This window comes from Rhinolophus ferrumequinum, chromosome 12, assembly GCF_004115265.2.
Source record: "Rhinolophus ferrumequinum isolate MPI-CBG mRhiFer1 chromosome 12, mRhiFer1_v1.p, whole genome shotgun sequence".
In the NCBI taxonomy this organism is placed as follows: domain Eukaryota; kingdom Metazoa; phylum Chordata; class Mammalia; order Chiroptera; family Rhinolophidae; genus Rhinolophus; species Rhinolophus ferrumequinum.
This window is the reverse complement of record NC_046295.1, coordinates 82,682,534-82,708,276: the sequence shown is the minus strand read 5'-3', so window position 1 is coordinate 82,708,276 and position 25,743 is coordinate 82,682,534. Positions and strand designations below refer to the sequence as shown.

Below are 25,743 nucleotides of genomic sequence, written 5' to 3'. Positions count from 1 at the left end.
CGACTGTACAATAAAAACTGATTAATTTCACTGAACATAAATTATACTTTGATAAGGCAGATTTTTTTAAATGGTGATATAAAGACCTTTTTATAACTTTTCAGAATTCATTACTAGTCCATCACTAAGACCGTAAGAAACATGAAAGGAAATTCTTCGAGCAGGAAGAAAGTGACACCAGATGGAAACTCCAACCTGTACAAAATATGAGGAACAAGGTAAATATGTGGGTAAATAAAAAAGGTTTCTTTTCATATCTTAAATGTTTTCAAATGCACATTGGACACCTGGACATCCACATTAAAATAAAAAATGGAACCTTGACCCATACCTTACACCCTACACAAAAATTAACTCAAAACGAGCCGTAGAATTCATGTAACCTAAGCCATAAAACACATGGAAGAAAAAATAGGAAAATATCCTGTAAATTTTTTTTATTATTAAAATCTATTGGGGTAACGATGGTCAACAAAACTATATAGGTTTCAAGTGTATAATTCTATAATCATCTATACCGGGGGTGCCAAAAAAATGTGTACAAGTGGACACTTCGGTCAATGTTGCTCAAGCAGTAATTCGCCATAATCAGAAGCATCTGGATGCTGATGGCAACCACTTTGAGCACCTCTTGTAACTGCAGAAGTCAAACGTGACTTGTACTCATCTTTTGTTATTGGTATATATTGAGTATTACAATTTTAATAGCTTTTTCCTTTCTTAAAATGTGCGTATGTTTTTTTGGCTCCCTCTGTATATTGCAGTATGTGTCCACCACCTAATCTTCTTAGGTAAACAGCCAACTACAACACCAAAGCCTCTAGAAGAGGAATCATTTAACTTCATAGAAATTTTTAAAATGTCTGTAAGAGGCACTACTAAGAGAATAAAAAGATAACTCCAGTCTGGGAGACAATGTTTATGAATCACCTGTCCAACCTAGGATTTTGATCTAGAATATATAAAGAATGCATGAAACTCAACAATACTCAATCCTCCCAATCCTCACACAACCCACTAAAAAAGGGGCAAAGATTGAAAGAGGCCTTAGAGCAGAGCAGATTTACGATGGCAAATCAATACATGAAAGAGGGTAACTACCTGTTTCAAGTAAAAATAAGGACATACGCGTATTATGAGGCTCATAGCACATGAAGAAGTAAAACATGTGACAACAGTTGCACCAAGGACCAGAGGGGGGAAAAGAGACACATGTTCAAACAGTCTTACGTCACACGAGGGTGTGATCGGATTGAGAAAGGACCTCGGGATAAGCCAGCGATGCAAGTGCAAACGCCACGCAGCGGACGCACGAAGGAGGTGCGACCATGAAGTCAACGGTGGGGCTTAGAAGCAATACAGAGAAAAGTCAATCAACAAAAGTGCCAGAAAAGCGGGAAAAAAGGGCAAATAAAAAACCAACAGCAAGATGATAGACTTGAACCTAATTCCATTGAAAATTATGTCAAACGTAAATGGTCTCAAGACTCCAAATAAAAGACAGATTGTCAGACTGGATAAAAATGCAAATCTCCACCACATGCATCGATGAAAAATACACTTTAAGACTCAGTGAGTTAAAGTAGAAAGATGAAAATGCTAAATATAAGGAAACTGGAATGGCTACATTAATATCAAAGTTGACCAGAAATGGACAAATTCCATGAAAGACAAAAATTACCAGGGCTGCAGCAAGATGAAAGAGAAATCTGAATAGTTCTATATCTAAAGTAATAGAATTTGTCATTAAAAACCTTCCCACAATTAATAACAGAACTGCAGGCCCCAGTGGCTTCGCTGTGAATATGAATTCTATCAAACTTAAGAAAGAAGGAACATCAAAATGACACAAAGTTGGGGCCAGCCTGGTGACTCAGGCGGTTAGAGCTCCGTGCTCCTAACCCTGAAGGCTGCCGGTTCAATTCCCACATGGGCCAGTGGGCTCTCAACCACAAGGTTGCCAGTTCAATTCCTCGACTCCTGCAAGGGATGGTGGGCAGCGCCCCCTACAACTAAAATTGAACACGGCACCTTGAGCTGAGCTGCCGCTGAGCTCCCAGAGGGTTCAGTTGGTTGGAGCGCATCCTCTCAACCACAAGGTTGCCGGTTCGACTCCTGCAAGGGATGGTGGGCTGTGCCCCCTGCAACTAACAACAGCAACTGGACCTGGAGCTGAGCTGCGCCCCCTACAACTAAGACTGAAAGGACAACAACTTGACTTGGAAAAAGTACTGGAAGTACACACTGTTCCCCAATAAAGTCCTGTTCCCTTTCCCCAGTAAAATCTTAAAACAACAAAAAAATGACACAAAGTCTTTCTGAAAATAAAGGAAAAGGGAACTCAAGGTGAGCAATGGCCTGATTCCAAAACCAGACAATGCCAGGATGAGGAAACTACAGATAATCAGCCTTCATGAACACAGATGCAAAATCCCTTAAGAAAATATTAATGAAATGAATCCAGCAATACAAAAAAAACAAACCACAAAAAAACGACAATACATCACGACCAAGTGGGATTTAGCCCAGGAATGCAAAGATGGTCCAACTAAAAATTAACTGATGCAATACACCACCTTAGTAAAATTAAGGATAAAACCCACATAATCCTTTCGATAGATGAACAAAAAACATGTGATGAAATTCAAGCTTCACTTGTGATTAAAAAGAAAGAAAACTAGGGACCTGGTGGGCAGCTGGGAGGGAAACACGCACCTCTGGTGTGACCCGGTAGTGCCACCTGCACATGGACGTTCACGCTGTGGGGCACAGGGGGGAAGGTGACAACGGCCCCACCCTGGTGGCATGTCCACAGACTGGGGGAAGTCTGAGCAATCCATCAAGAAGGGCAAGGACCAACACTCAGAACCACACGGATGAATCTCACGAAAAAAGGAAAAACGAAAAGACTGTTCTGTATGATCCCATTTACAGAGATTCTACAAACCTGCAAACCTGCAGTGGCAGAGCAGGTGGGTGGCTGGCGGGGTAGGGTGGGGTGGGCTGGACCCGGGAAACCTTGTAGGGGAGTCAAGCGTTCTGTGTCTTGACTGACTGATTTTGATTACAGTTACCGAAGTTATCACCTGCACACTTGAAATTGGTACCTTTTTTTGCATATACACACTTTCATAAACAAGAGAGAGAGAAAAAAGGCAGGCCTGATCCACACGGCACAGAGTCTCAGATGCATTCTGCTGATGAAAGAAGCCAGACTCCGCTGATGGGACATTCTAGAACAGCCAAAGGGTCCAGTGTGATAGAAGGCAGATCCAAGCTGCCTGGGTGGGGAAGGGGGATGGGTCGGGGCGTGAGAGCCGCTGGGGTGACAGACTGTTCTCCATCCCACTGCCAGTGGTGCCTCAGGCCAGGCTCAAATAGGTGCATCTTGCACCCCTTCCATTATGATACACAGGCTCTACTTCAATGAAACTGGTTTAAGAAGAGCTCTCAGAGCGCTCACGGGTTTGAGGGCTATTGTGACAGGCATGGAAGCTAAGCCTGGTCCCTGTGCTGCACTAGCAGAAGCCGAGGACCAGGGAGCCAGGGAGCCAGGAGCCCAGCCCTGGAGGCTCTCAGGGACCAGCCCCAGATGGCACCAGGGGCCAGCCCCCTGGGTGCTTGGCGGGATAGGCACGCCGGGACTCCTTGGCCCACAGGAGCCTCAGGGTAAGCCATAGCAGGGAGGGAACACCCCCTCCCTCCATTTGAGTCCCACCCTAGCCAAGCCAGGGACAAACAGGCCCGGCTCCCGAGGCCTCTCCAGGGGTTGGGTGGGGCTGCAGCAGTGTGGACATGCCAGGCCCAGGCCAGGACTCAGTGTGGGGCAGTGGGGACTGGGATTTGCAGAACAAAGCAGCCTTCTTCTCCCTTCTATGTGGAGCCTCCTGGAGGTCCCCTCTGAACCTTGGCCCCAGCTATAGGAAGGGACAGCAGCAACACTGCCGTCGTAGGTGGTACGGGAAAGGGCCTGCCCTTCTCCTCCCAGAGCACATGGGAGCACGGAGCCAGCCTAGGGACAGATGTGCTGCCATGTGCCAGGACCCACTCCCAGTGTCTGTCCTGTGTCCCAGTGCTGGGACAGCTGGGCCAAACTTTCCAGAGGTCCCAGTATCACCACAGCTCACAGGCCTGTCTCACAGAGCTGGACCTGCAGCTCACGGACAGTCACCCAAGTCCTCCGCCTGCATAGTGGCTCACAGGGGACAGTGGGCTGACCCGGAAGCTGGCCATCCCCCAAGTGGAAGGAGGAGCAAGACCACACGGGGCCATCAGGCGCATCCTGGAGCAGCAGCACAGCATCCCGGGAGTCCCCTCTGAAAGGGTCAACGTGGCAGCTCGTGGCTGGCTGTAAACACGAGGCTGCGGGCCTTTGTCTCAGACATCCACCGGGAGTGACACCTGCCAGATGAGCAAACATCTACCCGAGCCAGGAGGAGCCGACCGGTAGTGGAGGCACTGTAGGAAGCCTGGCCCAGGGCGCAGGGCTCGGAGGATGATCAGACACGGGAGGGGTCCTTCCACGCACAGAACTGGGGAGAGCCTGCCTGGCTGCCACCCTCAGCTGCGGTGACATTAGCCACCCTGCCATGATTAAACACTTGTGCAGGGTCCTGTTTGCTGTCTGTCTCTCCCAGTGTGAGGGCAGGGGCCACACCCATCTCAGCCACCACTGCTCTCAACCTGTGGGCACAGACGTGACCAAGGAGCACAGGGACCACAGAGGCAGGCCCTTACCACCCCGGGGTGCCCTCCGTGTCCGCCCACCGTGGAGCCAATACTGACCCCCACAGCGTCTCGGCCTTGACCTGAAGACACCTACCACCTCTTGAGCCCCTTGGAACTGGAGCAGGGGCTGTCCTGAGCCCCAAAGAGGGCCCAGCAAAGCCCGCACCCCGTAGGCGGTGGAGGGGACCCCACTGTGAGGCGGGGCAGGGAGTGTGACCTGGCCCCACAATCAAGGCCTTCCCGGTGGCATCTGTCCTGACAGCAACAAAGTAGAAGCATCCACTGTCTTTCCCTGGGGGCCTGGTCACATCACCATGGTGTCTCCATCGATGGAGAAAGATGCAGGACTTGGAGGAATGGAGGAGATGTGTGGGACAGAAACAGGTGGAAAACGTGGCAGGGGCTGCCGGGGGGCTCAGCGAGCTTTATCTGAAATTTAATTCCTTGATTTCCAAAGCAAGAGGCTGGCCACGTGGCAGCTGCCGACAGCTCTCCGCGAGGGTGAGGGCGCAGAAGGGTCCTGCACATGGGGTGCTGGTCAGAGAGTCCTGCAGGTCACTCAGGCCAACCCCACCTTGGCAGATGGGGAAACGGAGGCCAGAAAGGAGAAGTGACTCCCAAGGGTCCTTACGTCACAGGGTGCACCTGAGAACGGTCCAGGTTCCACCAGCCCAAAGAGGGCCTGCCCCACCCTCGCTGGGGCCCCAGGCTGGGGTCAGCAGGCTGCACGGCTACCTGAGGGCACGTGAGGATGTGCCCTGACCTGGCCAGGAGGGAGCCTAGGGTATGGCGGCCAGCACCCGGGAGGCAGCCAGACCTTGGAGACAGGCCCCTCTCTGCTCCCTCGCCCCCACGGCCCCTCCCCCACAACCCTCTTCCCCGCGAGCCCGTCGCCCAGTGATGCCAGCGACGTCACTGCCAATAACCTAGATTTTAACCAAGAAGTCACACCCCCCACTCGCTGCCCCACTTATGGGCTCACCAAGGAGAAAACCCAGACTAGCATCCCTGGCCAGGTGGAGACAGGGTCCGCCCCCACACCTGGCCCGCGTGCCCCCACCCTCTCCCCTTCTGGCCTCTCAGCTTCCCACCACCAGTCCTACCTCCAACACCCACGGGAGGTAGAGGCAAGGGACTCTGATGGCCGAGGGACTCCCTCTTGTCCCGCACGGCATGCGTGAGCCTGCGCCCTGGCCTCAGAGGGACACCGCACCCTCTGAGTACTGGGGTTGGGGGTGCTGGCGAGAAGGCCCAGGCAGTCAAGGCAGTGGCACAGCTCGGCCTCCCAACCCCTACCCTGGCCCTTCCATGGCCCCTGTCCTATTGTTCCTCGGGAAACCCAAGGACACAGTGGGCCACAACTGCCCAGGTGAGAAGAGGGCTCGAGGCTCATCTAGCCAGAGAGGCAGGTGCACTGAGACGCACCACTGCACCCGCTCCCAGCAATCCCGACACCCTAGCTATTTCTCAGTGTCCCAAACACACCATGGCCCAAGGCCACACTGGCTGGAGTAGACACTGTGCAGGGAGGCCCCTCGGGAGACACGCACCGCCATGGGCCACCAGTGGGCAGCCCCCACCCCTGGGCCCTCCACAGAGCCCCATCCAGGGGGTAGCAGGAGGGCGGGATCCCTCAGAGGCTGCAGGGTCTGCCCTAGGTCCGCGCGACCTGCCCTCCTTGGGGGCTCCAGGTGGCCCTCTCCCCTCCTCCCAGGTGGCTGTCAGCACATGGGCAGGTTCCCAGGGGCCCCCACAAGGCTGAGCCCAGTGGGCCCTCGGAAAGCCCAGCCATTGCTCTCAGGTTTCTTGGTACTGGGAACGGCAAAGCCTTTCCTCCGCCACTGAAAGGAAAAACCAAGTTCGACACAGGAGGTGTACCTGCCAGTTCCCTGCGGAATTCATGCAGACGTGACAACGCGCGTTTAAAGTAATGGATTGAGGGGAAAAACCATCCCCAGAGCCCCTGGGCTGGGCGGGCGGCCGGGGCCGGGGGCCCAGGGCAGTGCCTTCCCTGCAGATCTGAGAGGGGAACACGTTGGGTTCAGAGGCTGAGGCCCTCCTGGGGACCCATGTGTCACCAGGCCTGATCCCCCTGGCACTGCTCCTCAGCACAGATGAGGGAGGCACAGGAGGGGTGACAGTGTCTGCCCCATCTGGGCATGAGGACGTGGGGGGAGCAAAGGGGAGAAAGAGTCCCCACACTGCCCCTCAGGGCCTCAGCTCTGGGACGTCACTTCCCGCTGGCACCATGTGTCCGGATCCAGTCCACTGGACACAGGCCCTGCATGCAAATCAGTGCAGGCAGCAGGCCCAGGCGCACAGCCAGTTTTCGGGGAACACAGAAGGCAGGGGGACACCCGATCTGGGGCCCCAAGTACGGGACCCTCTGCCCAACAATTCCTGAACTGTCTCTTGGGACTGTGACGCAGTCTGCAGTGCCAAGCATCTCAAATGAGGGCATCTCGGGTTTGTAGGTCCCAAATGGGGGAGCCCCCCTTAACCTCAGGGGGAGTTCATTCAGAACAGCAGACACTTTCTGGTCTGTCCCTTGGTGCTGGGCCCAGGGAGGTGGCAGCAAATGCGAAGGGTACAGGAGAATCTCTGGCCTCACTGAGAGGCAAGACCATGCTGGTGGAGAAAAGGCTGAGGGCCTGCTGGGGCGCCCGTGGAGCCTGGCACTTCACAGACAGAAACACGGAGGCCTCAAGCAGAGTAAGTGACACGCCTGCGTCACACAGAACCCTGTGAGCCCTCGGGCAGGTCCCTGGGCCACTGAGGCGCTCAGTCTCCATCTGTCCAATGGGAGACAGGGCCCAGTCCCGCATGCTACACTGTAGCTTCCAGTGGGTTTTGCTCAGCTAGACACTTTCCCGTGGCGGCCTCCTCTCATCCAGGATCAAATTCAAAGTCCTTAGCTGAGGCCCTGCAAGGCGGAGCTAGGATGGTTCCGCCTCAGGCCTCAGCTCCCGCCAGCTCATCCAGCCTGGGTTGGGGGCGACCCCCGCATACCTCCAGCACAGTGGCCTCCCAAGCTGTCCTGGGCCCCCGCCTGCCTACCTTCCCAGCCTGGTGAGAGCGACACGGGGTGGGGGTCAGCTTTGCCTCGGGGCCCACACCGGGCCTGGCGGTCCCCCCATGCCTGCTGGCGAGTGCGGCCGCAGGATGGGGTAGGGCCGGCCTCGCCTTGTTACCTGCGTAGCTGCCGGTGGCCTTGATGTACATGTGGCCGTACTGCTCCTCCACCATGGTGTCGTAGGCCTCATCGTCCTCCTCGTCCTCCTCGTTGTGGTAGGAGGTGGGGCTGTCGGTGGTGGGCAGGCTGCTGGCCCCCGGGCTGGTCCGCTCCCCCTGGGAGTAGGGCACCTGCTGGATGCTGGGGATGAGGGTGGCCAGGCTGGGCACCCCGTAGTAGGAGACCCGGGGCAGCTTGAGAGGGGCTGCGCCGGCCACCACTGCAGCGCCCGCCACTGCTGTGCCATCCCGGGGCCCCGACTCCAGTGGGCGCTTGGGGGCCAGGCCCGGGCCGGTGGCCGGCGGCAGCTCCGTGGCTTCGTGCTTCACGCGGGTCAGCAGCGGGATGGGCACGGAGGGGGACACGACGTAGGGGGGGGCGGGGGCGGCTGGCTGCAGCTGGTTGCAGGGGCTCTGGGGCTCGGAGCTGGCGTCCTCCATCATGGCGGTCTGCGAGTCGCAGTGGGGCGAGCTCACCTTGAACATGAGGTCTGTGCCACGCTCCACGATGTGCTGGATCTGCAGGAAGCCGGCCGTGTACATGACCACGAGCTGCTCGCTGGCCGCCATGGTCAGCCTGCCCGTGTAGCAGAAGGACAGGATCTGTTGGAAGCAGGCGGGCGGCACTGTGCCCGGCAGCTCGAACGCGCTCTTGCTGTTGCCGCTGAACAGGTCGCGGAAGTAGAGGCTGCTGGCGGCCAGGACGGCCCGGTGGGCCTTGAAGGCCTGGCCCTTGACCACGATGGACACATCGCAGTAGAGGCCCAGCAGGCGCTGCTCGTTGAGGCAGCCGAGCACGGTGTTCCCGAAGTTGGGGATCTCAATGTGCAGCGTCTGTGACATGGCGGCCAGGCGCTCGCGGGCTCGCCTCAGACTCAGCACGGGAGCGGCCTGAGCAGGCACATCTGCGGGAGAGAAGGCAGGAGGCACGGTGGTCAGCCACCTGGATGGCCAGCGCCAACCTGCAAAGGGCCAAGCCCCAAACTGACCCCTGGGAAAGGCCAAGGAACTGCGCTCGACCCCCCTCTGCCGAGCCACCCCCAGACTCCCTCCACCCAGAACTATCCAGAGGTCTTGGGATGACCTCACTCCCATGGGACCCTGGCTAAGGGAAGAATCAGAGCTGCACGGGACACTGGAAGCCCCGAGCTGTGGTCGGGCTGGGGGTGGGGGGCTGCCCCCAGAGTCCCCCAGGAGACAGAGCCCCCGGAGCCCTTGGGCGGGGGACACCCTTCTCAGCAGAAGACAGAACAGAGGCCTGCACCACAGCAGGGATAGAAACCAGGAAAGGGGCCGCTCTGCACAACTGTTTTCCCAGGAAAAAGTTAGCAGTAAAAGGGCCCCTCACCGCCTCTCCCCTGGGAGGGGCCAGAAGCTAGAGCAGCTGTGCAGCCCCCCACCCTCCGAGCAGAGTGCCACAGGGGGTCTGGTGGGAGGTCTTTCCCAAAGCTTTTGGCTTCTGGTTGGTTTTCCTCTTTTTCCTCAGAGCAGCGTGCAGAAGGCCACAGGGGGGCAAGGAGTAGGGGCACCCAGCGAAGTGAGCTGAAGCTAGGGGAGGTCCGCGGCTCCGAAGGGCCCCCCACCACCTCCGCTCCCCTTCCTGTCCTGCCAGGAGACATCCAGGGCCAGAGCGGCTCTGAGCTGCGCTGGCTCCCCAGGTCCCCAAGCTGCCGTCAAGGACCCCGCTGCGGGACCAGCTGGGAGCCAGTCGCAGCCCCACTTGCACAGCACCCCCGACCCCCCCCCAGCTTCCAACACAGGCCAATCCCCGTTGGCTGGTTCCCAGCCCAGGTGACTACAGGGGTCATGGGGAGACTGGAGGGAGGGACCGGCCAGGGCACCCTAGGGCTAGGGACCCGGCCCCAGCACTGTTGATGCGAAGCCCAAGCCCGATTCCGGGAAGGGGGGCCGGAACCGACGGGCCGGAGGAGACGCCGGCTCAACTCGCGCAGCCGGAGCCCGCACAAAGGGCCGCTCTGTCCCGCGGGAGGAAAGTGCGAGCGGCCGCAGAGGCGCCGGCCGGCCAGCGTAGGGAGGGCAGAGCGAGGGCGGAGCGCCGGGACCCAGCGGCAGAGTTGGGCAGGTGGGCGGCCGCTCGGGGGAGGGCCCGCAGTGCCCCCACTGCGGAGAAGTTGCCGGCCCCGCCGGGTGGCACCGGCCGGCGGGGAGACCTACCTTTGGCCGCTTCCGCTGGTGGCCCCGGCGCTGCCCGCTCAGCCTGGCAGGGGCAGGCTCGCCCGCACGCCGGCAGCCCGCAGCCGCCAGCTGCTCCGGGAATGCAGCAAACGGAGCGGGAGCCCTTGGGGTGGGGAGGGCGCGAGGAGCCGGGAGAGGAGGAGGACGAGGGGAGGAGGGGGGAGGGGGAGGGGGGCAGAGAGTCTCCGCGCTGGGCTGGGCGGCCGCAGCTCAGCTGCACCCAGCCCGGCTCTCCCGGGCAGCGCACGGCATCTAAATGAAGAGGCCGGATGCAGACGGACATCCAGGCAGCTCCCGGGAATGAATAGCTGCCTTTGATTTGGGAGCCGAAGTAAATGCCAGCTCCCAGCCCCGGCTTTAAAAACAGTGGAGTGTTGGTGCCAGAGGAATGCACGGCTCCGGGTGTTGGTACAAGACAGACTTTTGATGACTCACTGCAATGCAAACAAAGATGGCAGAAATACTGTACTGTACGTGGAGAAATGCTTCGTGGTGCCACGGCAACTGAGACAGCCTGGAAATTTATAGTGCAGTTTTGCATATGAATTGCCCAGTAAACTGCCGCCCTGCCATCCAGCACAGCCCGGGTGTCAAAGCATTTAAACTATTCCAAACAGTCTGCAGAGCTGGCAGAGCCCCTGGCGAGGGGGCCAGGGGTGGGGCAGACTGGACAGAAGCTGGGTGACGGACTGACGGAGCCCAGGACGGAGGGAAAAGGGGGAGATGAAAAAATGAGGCAGAAACAGGAGAGCAAGGGGCCAGGAGGAAGAGGTCCCTGCATGGATGGGGAGGCCATGGCCTGAGCCCCTTGCCCCAGCGCCCCGCAGGGCCCCAGTGCCCACCTTTCCGCTTCTCCTTGGGGTCCCAGAGCAGCAGGCCCAGCTAGTCTAGCCCCAACACCCCGACCCCACTCAAGCAGGGCAGTCACCCTGTCTCCCAACCTCAGGCCAGGTTAGCGCATTTGAAAAAGAGCAACTTTGTGGCACAACTGGTGCCCACGGTGGCCGCAAACTGTCCCCCCACAAAGACCCAGCCCCAGCCCCTGACGGACCTGCCCCAGCAGAGATGGCAGCAAAGGCACCACCCCCACCCAGGCAATGAGCCGGGCTGGGCTGCCTGAGCCGGCAGGCCCACAGTGTCCGACCTCCATTGAGCCTTTCCTGGGGGGAGAGCGCACTGTGCACACGGCCAGTCCTGGCCTACAGGGTAGGTGCCTCGTGTTAGGCTCAAGCTGCCACCTGCTGGATTTCGTGGGCCCTGGGGCAAACCACTGGCCTGCCCAGCCTCGGTTTCCCCACCTGCCACCAACTGTGGCCCTAGGAAGAGAATGGGCAGCTGGCAAGAAGGTTCAAGGTCAAGACGGGAGACGGCCAAGGTCTGGTCCCCTGTGGTGCCAGCATCACTGCCATCACCCAAGAATGAACCGTGGCGGCTGGAGCAGAGCGTAGGCTGGGGTGCCAGGAAGAGCCACCTGTACCTCCCCATCGCACACTGTGGGCTCCACTTCCAGGACCAGATAAAAAGCCGCTGAACGGGGAACAGGAAGGAATCCTAGTGAGGGGCACTGCCGGAGCAGGGCCAGCAGAGGCTCTTAGAGGTGGCCTTGTGCCTCCTACACGGGCTGATGGCAACTGGCTGGGTGACACAAGGGCTGTGATTGGGGCATGGTCAGAAATGGTTCCCACAGGGCTGCCCAAGGACCTGGGGGTGAGGAGACAGGGGCTCAGCAGGATCTCCTCCTGCTCCAGGCCCCTGCTCAGGCTCCCAACAGGCTGCGGCCTCCATCTCGGCAGCAGCCAGGCTTCAGATCCTGGCTTGGCCCTCACCCAAGGGGTGGCCAAGCGAGCCCAAACCTCAGGCCGTTGTTTGCTTGTGCCTGGATAAGATGGAAGCAGCACAAGTCCAGAGGGGCCACTGGGCCAGCCCGGGCAGCAGAGCAAGGGCCCTAGCGCCCAGCACACTCGGTCACACCCCTCAGTGACTTGTCCTCACTGCCCTTAGGAGACCGCCACATCCACGCAGGCCTCTGTCTGCACCCCTTGCGCCCCCAAGTAGCCTGGCCAACCCGGCTTTATCCAGACCCAGGGGGCCTGGCCCTGGAAAGCTCCTGCCAGAAGCCCTGTGTCAGGCCCCCCAAACTGGCTGTGTCGTGCTGGTGGCCCCCCCTTTCCTGGGGCCTAGGAGAAGCTCTGTGGCCCCAAGATGAGGGGCTGGAGCCTTAGGGTGGGAGGTGGGGGCACAGCCCCACGTGCCCACCCAGCCAAAGAGAGGGCCAGATGGGGACACAGGCAGAGCTGATGGGGAAACAGGAGGACACCCAGAGGCCGAGGGATGGCAGGACCGGTGATGGGAGGGGGGTGGGGGCCTCAGTACACAGCCCTCCTTTGCTCCTGCAGGAGCCCTCACCTCTGCTGTGCCCACGCTGCCCTCCCTGGTACAGAGCCACCCCACCTCCGCTGTCAGGCCCCTGCTTCCACCTCCTCGGGAAGCCCGCCAAGTGTACCCCTGAGCTCAGCAAGAGTGGGGCGGGCGGGTCAGCCCAAGGCCTAGTGAGCATTCCACCTACTGCTGGACAGGACTGGGGAGAGCAGCAGGAGAGGGCTGTGCTGCTGCCAACACAGACCCACCGCTGGAGCCTCCCAGAGAGTGAGACGGAGTCCTCTGAGCCAGACCAGGGCTCTTATATCATGAGAGGGGTAACCCAGCCTGGCCAGGGTGGGCAAAGGCCAGCAAAGGTGTACACTGTGCACCTGTCCCCAGAGGGTCCCGACTGCCCAGGGCTGAGCAGGCCAGCAGCTGGGACCTAAACTGAGAGCAGGGTAAAGCACCAACCCCCAGGGCCTGTCCCTTCCAGCAGTGGGTCCTGGGGCCCACGGGCATCTCCCCCCCATGCCAGGCCAGGCCCCAGCCACGTCATACCCGTGCGTCCTGTGGCCTCACACAAATGACACCTCACATGAGATGCTTATCTGTCAGTCAGGGTCACGGGTACCCTTGGGTGGTTACCATAGGGTCGAGGGAGAGAATATTAGTAAAACCCTGCACTGGAGCCTAGCACACTCTTCTCCCAGGGAAGCTGCGCCGACAACTGTTACCTGCAGTGACCTGGGCCGGGGGACGATGGGCTAAGTGGGCATCTCATGAGTCCCCGCACCCCCAGGCCTCAGCCCACACCTGCATTTCAGGGGCCTGTGACCCAGGGCTGGGACCAGACCACTCGCCCAGAGAAGGGACCATTATTCCCCTGGAAGGTGACGAGGCTGTCTGGTTCCCCAGGGATCGAGGACAACTGGTGCTGTTGCCGCCGTGTCCTCATGCCACCTGTGCAGGCGAGGCTGGCGCCCCACAGCCCGGCCCATGGGAGCCCAACATGAGCTGGTTTTAGGTTGCTTTCTTAGAAGCCTCGGCTGGGGCAGGAACAAAGCTGAACTTTAGGAGAAAAGAATAAAATAAAGGCTTGGTTTACATGCCCAGGGCCGACCCTTGTGCGGCAGCCAGAAAGGAGAGGGCCAGGGGCCTGAGCGGGCTGGGGGCAGCGGGGATGGCCATGTGCCGAGGAAGGGAGGCACCACCCGCCTTGCCCTGTCCAGGGGGGCCCAGGCCCACTGTGACCACCCTGTCCCTTTCCTACCTCCATTTCCCCACCCTCTGCTGCCCAAGCGAGACTCGCCAGGGACGGTCGGGAAAAGCCAGAATGTCACAGGTACCTAACTTTGGTCACTCCAGCCATCCTCAAAGCAAGTGCACTACGGAACACTCTCCCTCAGAATACCCTTCAGAATGGAACCCCCTTTGGAAAACCCCTGCTGACACTACAAAGCCAGAGTCCAGCATCCTCCCCCCAAACTGTGCCAGCTTTGGGGGAGGCATCCCTCGGAGACTCTACAACTTCCCCCAGAATGAGAAAACGTGGGTGGCGGGAGGAGAGGAATCTCTTTTCTATGGACCTCCCTCTGGACAGCCAGAGTATCCAGGCCCTGGGGTTACGGGTGACCAGCAGAGGTCTTCTCAGGCCCCGGCCGCACCCCCCCAGGCAGCATACATCCCCACAAGAAAGGGGCGGAGTACTGGCCCCAGCAGCTGCAGGCATGCCGGGGGTCGGAGTTCCACATAAGCCCAGCAGGACCAATGCACTGCTCCCCAGCCTCCCGTGCCCACAGCCTCCTGTGGCAAGGGCACGGCAAGGCGCAGGAATGCGAAGTTTAATTTCTGCAGGATCACTACCAACAAGGGAAAGGGAGGCGAGATAAATTAAATTAAGTAAAATTATTTTGCAGGATTTAATTTTACCAATCTAATAAGAGATCTGGACCTCGGCAAGCGCAGAGCCATCAAACACACCCACAGCAGGGAAGGAGGGAGGCAGGTGCGCAGGGAACATTCTGGCAGGAGGAAAAGGAGCAGGCTCACTGCCCCGCCTGCCCTGCCCCCAGTTGGGGGCCGTCCCCATGGCGGCCCCATATCCCCAGCGGCCAAGCCCTGCAGGTCAGCAGAAGCCAGCCTGGCAATAAGGATGCCTCCCAAAAGTCCAGGTGCTCCCGAGTCTGGGGTGAGTCACCTGCAGCCACATCCCCCAGGACGGTGTGTGGCAGGGAAGCTCGCAGGTGACTCTGTGAGTCAGCATGGACACACGTGAGCAAACGGGGCGGCAGTGACACGGCCGGCAGCAGGGCTGCTTTGCCGAGCCTGAGATGAGCGGAGGGCGGGAGGCTCACTCTGGACAGCAGCCTGCAGAGGCTCCAATGACAGCTTTTCAATGACAGCACAGGCTCCAGTTACGGCCGCAGCGGGGGAAGCTCGCCACCTCCGTCACCCACCCACTCATGCCCTGGCTTTGCTGAGAAGCAGAGCAAGGGGCAGCGGCCAGAGGTGGCCCCTGGGGGTCAAGGTGCCGTCGGCGTGGAGGCTGCCCAGCTTGGGCGTGCCAGGTCTCCTGGGGGCTGGGCGAGGCACTAACTGGTTCAGGCTTCAGGTTTGCATTAAACTTTCAATACACCATAAAGCAACTGCTGGGCCGCCACGGGGCGTCACTGCTAATGGAAGGGCCAAGCCGCCTAGCAAACGGCTGGGCAGGCAGAAGCAGGGCTCCACAGCAGGGGCTTGGGTCCCTGGAGCCCCTCCCCACGGTCTCCAACAGTCACCAACCGAACCTACTGTGTGCTCGCATCCCAAACCCCAGTCCCTCTGGGTGGTTGCAGACAAGAAAACTAAGGCACTGAAAGGACAAGCTTCCACCGAGGCCACGGGCTGGAACCAGCAGCCCGTCACCACCCTCCCTAGCTTCCTGCTTTCCACACCCAGTGTCCTGGGACGGATTTGATCATCAAGAGAGCAAAGACGGACCCCACTGGACACAGGGGCAACTAAGCCCCTACCTGCCCAGGGCCCCAGGACGCTGCCACACACATGAGAATTCCACTGAAGCCCCTGAGTTTGGCTGCTCTGGTGTTCCCTGGGCGCAGGTCTGAAACTTCAGGCTCAGCGTGTCCCTGGCTGGGACCCACGTCTAAGACCCCATCCCGCTCACCGTGTCTGAGGCTGAGAAACAGAGGTGACATGCCTGCTTGCTGGGTCCAGCCAGGCCACTGGGCAGCCTCGGCCGGAGACCACAGCCTGAGCCGGCATCAAGCATAAAAGCCGGTTTTAACTGCTCTAACAAATGTTTGCCTGGAAGCTTTTTTTTTCCCAAACAGAGAAGGGCAGCATGCCAGAATCTGTAAATTCAGAAATGTGCTTATCAGACCTCTTCATGCCATCCCAAGGAGAGAGCCACAGAGCCAGGGCTGGTCCTCAGAGCGATACCAGCAGAGCAAGGGGCGTCACCGCCCAGCACCCCAGTCCTGCCCCCGAGGGCTCAGGACACCCAGCAGGCCACCAACAGCCAGGCTCCATCAGACCTACGGCCGCAGGACCACAGGGTTGGGCACGGGCTGGGTGGACACCCCATCAGAAGGGGCAGCCAGCGGGCCCTGTGTCCCACAGCACGTGGCCTATGCAGCGAGACCTGATAAGGGTCCAGTTTGGGGGTCTGTGTGGCCACGCTGAGCCCGTGTCTGGTAACACGCAGCTTGTGGCTCCCTCTGACATGACACCACCCACCAGGCACAACCACCTGCCGCCAACTCACCACACCTCCCACCCTCCACTCTCAAATATTTTGACTTTTGTGTGGGAGGGGAGTCAGGGGCCCAAACAAACAGGGTGTAACCCTAAAGAAACAGTGGTGCTCACTCAGAGAAGGAGCAGGGCTGGCAGGCAGCAGGCAGGTGGCCCAGTCATGAGCCCACCCCCCACCCTGCTGCCCCCACCCCGCCTCCAGCCCTGAGACCCACCAAGTCCCCGCACTGGTCACAAAACGGTTCCAGAAGGTTCCCAAAGAATGAAGCAGTGTTTTGCACCGAGCTGACAATCCCTCACCCGTATTTGTAATTTAAATACCGTAAGCTTGAAGAGTGTCTCCCTGGGGCACAGTTTAATAACGTAAAAAGCCAGCTCCTCTCTGCGTGCAGGCAGCGCCCTCCTCTAACCACGTCGGCCGAGCAGGGTCTTCCTCTCAGCCCCACACTGGGGGGCCGGGGGGGGGTCCTGAGAGCAGGGGTGGCCCAGCTGAGCAGGCCAGTGGCCTGGGAGCTGGACTCCCCTCTGGCCCACGCAGCACCTCACTCTCCCCTCTTGGGGGTGCCTGTGGAGTCCCAGAGCAGCTGGGGACGGGCGGAGGGTCCTCGCGGAGCTGGCCCCAGGGCGGTGGGCGAGGTGTGATGGCGGCGTGCCAGGCCGTGGTCACCCAACTCATTGAGGACAGCGCCTCCGCACACACTCCCATCGTTAATATTCATAGCTCCCCTCATCTGCATATCGTGCCATAAATAGTCGAGGTAAGACACAAAGCTCCCCTGCATTTCTAATTATGCTTAAAAACCTAATGTAAATCAGACCGACACAGAAACACTAAATCAGCCGCTGGGGGTTGGATCCAATGACAGTGAGTCGGGCCACAGCACACCGGGCCCCCACACCGTGCTCTGGCAAGGTGGCGCTGCTGGCAGTGCCACCTGGCCTGGAGCTGGGCAGCAGGATCCCAGGCCACACCCATGTTGGCCCTCAAGTAAGAGACAAGTGTAGGGCAGGGCAGAGGCCCGCAGCACCTCAGGGACCTCCCACCCACTGCCCCAGGACACCCACCCACCCGTCCCACAGAGGTGCCCAGCTCCTGGGCTCCCCCGGCCACATGTGGGTCACCCTCTGGGCAGGGACTATCTCCATCTTCTTGTCCAGAGGGGCATCTGGGACACCCAAGGGTGGCACTGACACACAGATCTCGAGGCCCCCGTGGGCTGGGCAGCAGCTGGGACACCAGGGGCCTCTGGGGGCAAAGCACCACCCAGTGAGCCTGGCAGCAGAGCAGGTGAGCAGCCCTCCACATGGCCGGGCCTCCTCAAGTCCCACAGCCCAGCTGGCACTGCTGCCAGCCTCTCAAACTGACCCCAACACCCAGCACTGGGCCTGGCCTCACAAACACGGCAGGGCCAGCCCGACCTCTGTCCAGGAGTTGAGACAGTGGGCTGTCTCCTGGGGTGCAATGGCAGGGCCACCTTGAGGGACCCTCAGGAGGCACGGGCCAAAGTGACACCAGGGTTGCCCTGCTCTGCCTTTAGAGAGAAACGCAGAGATGCCTGCCTGCTGCCCACATCTGCCTGGCATCGCGCCCAGACCTATTTTTAAGCCCATTTACTAGAAATCCCACAAATTAAAGGAAATACGGATAATGCAGTAAGAATCCTGAGGGCCGAATAAAAGCTGCACATAATTGTCCTCGTGTTCCAGCGTGAGAATCTGAACCACAAACCCAGATCTCCCCAAAGCCCTGTGTAGCTCGGAGAACTGTGTTAAAGAGGAGAGGGTGCAGGGGTGGGGGTGGGGGGCCCTGGGCACCAGGATCAAAGGCTTACGGGCCGGCCATAAAAGGTGATTACTGATACGGAAAATAAAGACCTCAGATACAACACCAACTTCATGGCCCGGCACCCACAGCACAGCAGGTGGGACCCCTCTCCCCTTCCAGAGAAGGCTCCTCTGCAGGGCAGCAGGAGGGGGGCACCAGGCTGCGACGGGGACCCTCCAGCTTCCAGCCTCAGCCCTGCTGCTTCACGTGGCTTCGTGACAAGCCTGGAGGTGGGGGCTGCAGACACCCAGACTTCCCAGAAACTGAGCGGCCCAGCCAGCGAGTCTACCCAGGACGAGGGGCTCAGTGCTGACAGCAGGAAGGGCCAGGACCCCAGGACAAGCTGGTGGGCCGAGGTGAGGGGCTGAAAGGCCTTCCCTGGGTCCGTGAGGATCAGGCCCAGGCCGGCTGGCCTCCGTCCTGCAGGCTGGCGCTCACCGCACATCAGAGGTGTCATCAGGACAAAGGAGAAGACGGCCAGAACGCGCCCGGGTAAAAGGCATCAAAGACGCAGCTGGGTGGGCACCACGTCCCCTGAAGGCCCTCAGGAGCCCTGGGGCACATCCTCGCCAGCCCTCAGGCCTCTGGGACCCCAGCCCTCCTGCTCGTCCCCCCTGCCAGGTATCCACCCTCCAGGGACCCAGGAGCACGCCGGCCCTTCACCAGAGCCTCCCCTCTGTAGCCTGGAAGCCCACCCAGACCAGCCAGCCCCAGACACACGGGGCCCCCTGAGAGACCAGGGGGGTGGCTGCACATGTGTGTCGCCCCCAGATCCCTGGGCCTGAGGTTCCACTGTTCATCCTGGACTATCACAGGGTGGGGACAAGGTCCGCTGCTGCGACCACATTCTGGGATGGAACAGACCCTCCCTCAGGGGCTAGGGGACCAGGAGCAATGCCAGGTGGCTCAGCTGCTCCCAGGACTGGTCCCTGACTGCGCTGGAAGCCTGTGGGTGTCAGCAGGCTCACACCCTGCCCAACGCCAGGTGTCCCCTACTGCCTGGTGGCAGTGGTGAGTAGGTGCTCCTGACACTCCAGACGCACCAGAGCGAGTCACGTGACGCCTCCAGCCACTCAGACCCACAATGGGCACTGTGGCCGGCCACTCCACGCACCGGGCACTGGCTTCACTCAGATGCTTTGCCCTCTCCCTACAGCGCACAAATCTGATGGCCCAGCCCTGCTCACAGGGCACCCTGGCCAGCAAGGATCAGCTGGGCATTCAGCCTGCAGGGGGTGCTGGGGGCAGAGAGGAGCACGCTCGTTCTGAGGGCAGCAGAGTGGAAAAGAGTCAAGAGAGGCAGGGCAGGGAGCAGTGGGTGCCCCAGAGGAGTCAGGGGGCAGCCCAGGACACCCCTGGGGTACAGCCCTCAGCCCCGACACTGCCGGGACAGAGAAAGGCCGGACAAGCAGGCAGCCTGGGCAGGAAGCAAGCTCAGGAGATAGCCGACTGCCGGTTCCAGATGACGGACTGCTCAGGGACTTACCAAAAGTTTAGAACCACAGCAAAGTGTCACCGCTTGTCCACTGAGCACAGCAGGCAAGCACAGCCCGACCAGCCACACAAGACCACTACCGGGAGAACCACCCTGGACTCACGTTCTCCTGGGCTCTGTCCAGTGCCATGCAAACTCAATCATTTCGTCCAGGAAAGATGCAAAGATTTCGCTCCATAGAGAGGACAGCCCCAGAGTTTGTGGGGTTTGCCCTGCAGGGCAGTAGCCGGCTTTAGGTCCAGCCTGGCACGTGTGGAGATGGCCTGTGCTTTCCGGTGCCCCGGCACACACCCTCCCAGCCAGCTGTCCCACCTGCCGGCTCCTGCGCGCCGAGCTCAGCACATCCGTGACATGCGCTCACTTTCTATCTGTACAGGTCTTGTGTATAACTCGTCACGACTGTACCCGACAGGTGCCCAAATGGGCTCACCAGCAGGAGCAACTCAGGTGGAGCTCTGCCCCACCCAGTCTCCCTCTCGCAGCGGACCCAACAGGTGGCAGCCCTAGGCCTTTGCAGGCATCTTTTTCTGTTTTTATCGTTTATTTTTTTCTCCTGAGACTGTTTTTGCTTTTGGTTGTTAGCCAAGTCTGTCAGTCCATCTGTATCCTGTCTAACTTGTGGTTTGGGCCACATCCCTTTCGGTGGCAAGGACCAGGGAGGAGTAGTGACCAGCACGGCCAGGCTGGTCCAGAACCCCCGAGACCTGGGAGCCAGTGAGCAGGGGTGGCAGCGGCTGGGGGCTGGCTTTCCAGCCTGACCACGGGAGGCTCTGCAGGGTGAATGAGGGAAGCCTGACTCTTCCCGTCGGTCATCTGTCTGTTCATCAGTCAAGGCAACAACTCGCGTGCCTGCAAAGAAAACCATCTCCCTGAGACACAGGGAGATGAGCGCTTTCCGTGCTTCCTTCTGACCTATGGCTGGACTATCACAGGGTGGGAGGAAGGACCCCAGAGCAGCCCTTCCTCACACCGAGGGTGAAATGTCTTCCTGCCTCAGGGTGTCTGTGACTTACAGAGTCTCTTACACAGTTGTCTCCTCGGGAGCCAGTAGATAATAAGCAATTTGATACATTGAATATTCTCAGAATTCCCAGAACATGAAGAAACGGAACTTCCAATATTTTTAATGAGCTAGCATTTAAGGGGGAGGGGACCGTAGTCAGAGAAGCTGGTAGCTCATAAAGCACTTCCATGTCGTATCCCAGATCCCTGTCATCAAGGGGAGTCCTGGACAAATCAGACCGCTTGGGTAACTTGGGTTAAAAAACAACTTGCTGTCTTTTCCCTGACTTACAAACCCAGCTCATGTTTTAGCTTGCATATCCGGATGTTTCCTCACGAGGAGAGTGATGTGAGTTTCCCAAACTCTTTGTACTGTTCTGCCAATCAGAGACGCTAGTATTACTTTTACATCATGCTCAAGATTTTGGAAAGAAATGTAAAAGTATATCGTCAACTACACTGAATGATTTTGACAAACTGGTATCAAAATTAATTGTGTTGGATTTACACTTCTGGGACTGTGGAATGCTGGAACCCTGGAGCACTGCCTTAAAACCCGTCAAATGATTCTAACATCTGTCATCTAAAAATGCGTAACACATAAACAACACATGAAAACACTCAAGAAACCAGGAACAGGGAGAACTTCCTCAGCCTGACAACGCATGTGAAAAACCCACAGCTAACATCACACTCGATGGCGCACCAGGGTGCCTCCCCCAAGATCAGGAACAAGGGAGGGAGGCGCACACTGTCCTGGAGGTCCTGGCGAGGGCAGTTAGGCAAGAAAATGAGCTAACAGACAGTTGGAAAGGAAAACGTAAACCTATCTCTGTCCGCAGGTGATATGATCTTGTGTAACGAACACTCTAAGAAATCAACCAAAACACTGTTAGAACTAATGCACCAGTTCAGCCAGGTTGCAGGATAGAAGATCAGTACAGAAAAATCAAGTGTATTCCTATACACTTATGATGAACAATCTGAAAATGAAATTTAAATTATTCCACGTAAGACATCAAAAAACAGTAAGCTACTTAGGAATGAGCTTAACCAGAGGCGTGTAAATCTTATACTCTGAAAACGCAAAACTTTGTTAAAAGAAACTAAGTGTCTAAACAAGTGGAACGCCACCCATGTTCGGGGATGAGAAGGTCTACTGTTGCTAAGATGGGGCAACGCCCCAAATTTATCTACAGAGTTAAGGCGCTCTCACCAAACTCTCAGCTGACATCTTCACAGAAAGGGACAAGCCAATCCTAAAATTCATATGGAAATACAAGGGGCCCAGAATAGTCAAAACAACATTGACAAAGAACAAAGTTGGGGGGCTCATACCTCCTGATTTCCTAAGAGGCTACAAAGCTCCAGTAGTCAAGACAGTGTGGCACTGGCATATGGACAGACGGGTCGATGACACAGAAGTGAGAGTCTAGAAATAAACCCATGTGTGTAGGGTCAACTGATTTTCAACAACGGGACCCAGGGTCCCAAACAACGGTCTTTTCACAACTTAGTGCGGGGACAGCTGGGCATCCCTCCACGTGCCACGGACTGAAGGTGGACCCCACCTCACACAAAACTGAAAGTGAACCAGAGACTTACTGTAAGAGCTACAACTGTAAAACTCTGAGAAGGAAACATAGCACAAGTCTTTGTGGCCTTGGAAAAGGCAATGGGTTCTGAGACATGACAACAAAAGCACAAGCAACAAAAGGGGAAAAAAGATCACTTGGACTTCATCAAAATTAAAAACGTCTGTGTTCAAAGAACACCGTCGAGAGAGTGAAAAGACAGACTGGAAAGGAATATCCGCCAATCATGTAGATCAGAGACTTGTGTGTCTATATACAAGAATGTAAAGAACTACATAAAGAACTCTGACAATTCAACAATAAGAAGACAACCCAATTTTAAAATGGGCAAAAATCTAAAGAGACATTTTTCCAAAGATACACAAATGTCCAGTAAGCACACATGGAAAGCTACTCAACACCAGCAACCATTAGAGAAACGCAAATCAAAACCAGTCAAATAGCACTTCACACTCACCAGAATGGCCAGAATAAAACAGACAAAATAAAACCGTTGGTGAAGATGTGGTGGGGATGTAAAATGGCACAGCCGTTTTTAGAAAACAGTCTGGAAATTGCTCAAAAGGTTAAACATATGACCCAGCAACTCCACTGCTAGGTGCCTACCCAAGAGAAATGAAAACTTACGTCCACGCAAAGCCTTGTACACGAAGATGCAAAGCAGCGCTGCTCACAGTAGCCAAAAAGTGGGGGCAACCCAGGTGTCCATCAATGGATGGATAAACAAAAGGTGGTCCATACACACAGTGGACTATTCAGCCTTGAAAAGGAATGAAGGGCTGAGTCAGGCAACAATGTGGATGAACCTCACAAAACAATACGCTAAGTGAAAAAAGCCAGACTCAAAAGGCCACGTTACATGATGCCATTTATATGAAATGTCCAGAACAGCCAATTTACAGATATGAAATAGATCAGTGGTAGCCTGGGGCTGTGAGCAGTGGGGCTTAGGGAAAGATGGAAGAAATGGGGGTGACTGCGAAAGGGTACAGGGTTTCTTTTTGGGGTGATGAAAATGTCCTAAAATTGATTGTGGTGGTAGCTGCGCACTTTGAATGGACTGAAAATCATTGTATGGGTGAATTGTACAGTATGTGATTTATGTCTCAATCAAGCTATTATTTCAAAAAGACAAAAATCACAGATGCATCAAAATGAAATTTTAAAACATGTCCAGGTGGGGGCGGCCGGTTAACTCATTTGGTTAGAGCGTGAGCTCTTAACAACAAGGTTGCCGGTTCGATCCCCACCTGGGCCACTGTGAGCTGCGCCCTCCACAACTAGATTGAAACAACTACTTGGCTTGGAGCTGATGGGTCCTGGAAAAACACACTGAAAAACAAAATGTTCAAGTGACCACAGGAAGGCAAAAAGAAACAAACAAACAAAAGCAGAATAAAAAAATAAAATGTCAACTGACAGATCAGTAATTCCATTAAACATAAATGGCCTAAATACACTCTCAAGATTATTGTTTTGAACAGCAGCTTGATTCATCTACCATAAAACACACCCATCCCTTTTTACAGTCAAAAATATTCTATCGTAGGGATGGACCAGTTTTGTTTGTCCATTCAGTCTGTACTATTCACAACTGCACACAAATCTACAATTATCTCAAAATGCAAAGTTTTGAAAAGAGTCAAAAGTAACTTTGTGGCTCTCTGGTGTGTCAACTTAAAATAGCCCAAATCCTGTTCACTTTAACACCCTGGGCTAATACCAAATTCAGTTAGTATTTGACGATGTCTAGATGGCTGGGTAATTTGTAAGTACAGGATGAAAACACTCATCAGTGTTTTCAAAACACAGCTTCCGCTCACGTGTCGTCATCACAGACCACATGACCACGTTCCCGCCACTGTGGCAAGGGGTGAAGGCGTGTGCGTGCGTGTGCGTGCGTGCTCCGTGTTGGAGGGACCGTTTGCCTGATGCGTTAACACGCCTGCGTGAGTCAAGCAGGTCCCACCATCCTCCTCTTGCCACCTGCAGCTCTCTCTGTTGAAGTTAGTGACAGAAGGTAAATAAAATGAGGACGCTCGGAGGCACTGCAGTGGCCGAGCAGTGTGACTGCAGATCAAAGCACAGCTGGGCCTTGGACACCAGGGGCTGGGCTTCGTGGGGCCACTTACACGCGGGTTTTGTCAGTGAATACTGTAAGTGTATTCTCTTCCTTAATATGGGTTCTTTTCTCTAGCTTACTTGATTGCAATATAGTATGTAATACATACAAGAGATGAAATACCTTAATCGACTGTTTTTGCTATCGGTGAAGCTTCCGGTCAGCAGCAGGCTGTCAGTCACTGAATTTTGGGGGAGTCAAACGTCATATGTGGATTTTCGACTGCATGGGGGTCAGCACCCCTAACCGCGCATTGTTCTAGGGTCAACTATATATCAAAGGGTGTTTCTATTATCATGGGGAAAAGAGGTATTTTGTCTTAAAGTGAAAAGTCTGGTTGTTCCTGAATGTAACCAGGGATAGAAGGTAAACTCACGTGACTGTACGGAAAACTGGGAGGTGTGCTGAAAGCTATTTCCCTGGATTTATAATACCTATAAATACTGAGTCTGAAAAGAAGCCACTCAATGTCACACTTTTGACAAAATTGGCTTGGTTTTGATGGCTTTACCCATAAGATAGTTTTCTTTAAGGTGGTGGTGCACTGTTACGGCCCAGCGCTATACGTGTTATTGTAAACCAGAGCCTGATGTCTGTTCCACTGGTGGCTGGTGCCTGGGTGCTGAGTCGGCCGGCAGATGGGGTGGTAAAGGTCACCTCGGCCCCACAGCTGACCCCAAGTCTCCCCAGAGATTTTCCCCACTTTGCACGGTCACATCCCTGACTTTTTGCTTTTCTTAAAGTTCTTCACATCTGCAGTTAAGCTTCCTTACAAAGGTGTTCCTGATTCTAAGATTATTCAAAATACTTTACGGTCCCTTTGACTAATGGAAAGCCAGGCTCACACCATACATCGTTCTACTAACCAGAGGCTGCCATCTCTTCTGATAATGATACTCATTTCACCTTCCCTAAATCAGAGCCTAAGATAAACAAGGTCGGACTGTACATGTGCACACTGTCTGGAGTTTCCTGGAGGGCCCACCGTCCACCGTAAACGTTTGCCTTCAGCTTCTGATGGGGGAACCGGGGTGGATGGGACCGGCCGTGTTGCCCGACTCCGAGGTAAGACGCGCCCAGGAGGAGGCATGAAGTCCAGGGCCTACCTTCGGGGGTTAAGCTTGGACCATCAAGAGTGACTCATGGGAATATGACTCCCACAAGTTCCCGTCCAGACCGGCTCCGTCCTCGCTGTCCACTCAAGTTCTTACAGTGGGGACACAGTGGCCACATCTTCACGCCATGGCTCAGTGCAACCCTGTGCAGTTGACTTCCTCCGGGCTGCCGTGTGAAATAACCAATTCTGTCTGGTCATCAACAGGTGGCATCTTATTGCTGGAGGCCAGAAACAGTCTGTCCACACGGAGGGACACTGGACACTTGTCCATTCACGTCTCCAAAGGGGGCACCCTGCACGGGCTCGGCCCTTAGA

General features: G+C 56.5%; 1 protein-coding gene across 3 annotated transcripts in view; it reads right to left on the bottom strand.

Moving 5' to 3' along the window:
* The window catches only part of NACC2 (NACC family member 2), a 65,464-nt gene that overhangs the window by 22,173 nt on the left and 17,548 nt on the right, over positions 1 to 25,743 (bottom strand). Inside the window, exons 1-3 of one of the 3 annotated variants that reach the window (XM_033122464.1) lie at positions 10,135 to 10,559; positions 8,437 to 8,864; positions 7,920 to 8,076 (exon numbers count right to left, since the gene is read on the bottom strand). In XM_033122464.1, the coding sequence (XP_032978355.1) occupies positions 7,920 to 8,076; positions 8,437 to 8,864; positions 10,135 to 10,438 (889 nt within the window). In that variant the 5' untranslated portion in view covers positions 10,439 to 10,559. Of the gene's footprint in view, positions 1 to 7,919; positions 8,865 to 10,134; positions 10,560 to 25,743 lie in introns of those variants that run through there. The other 2 variants (XM_033122463.1, XM_033122465.1) reach the window with 2 other exon arrangements.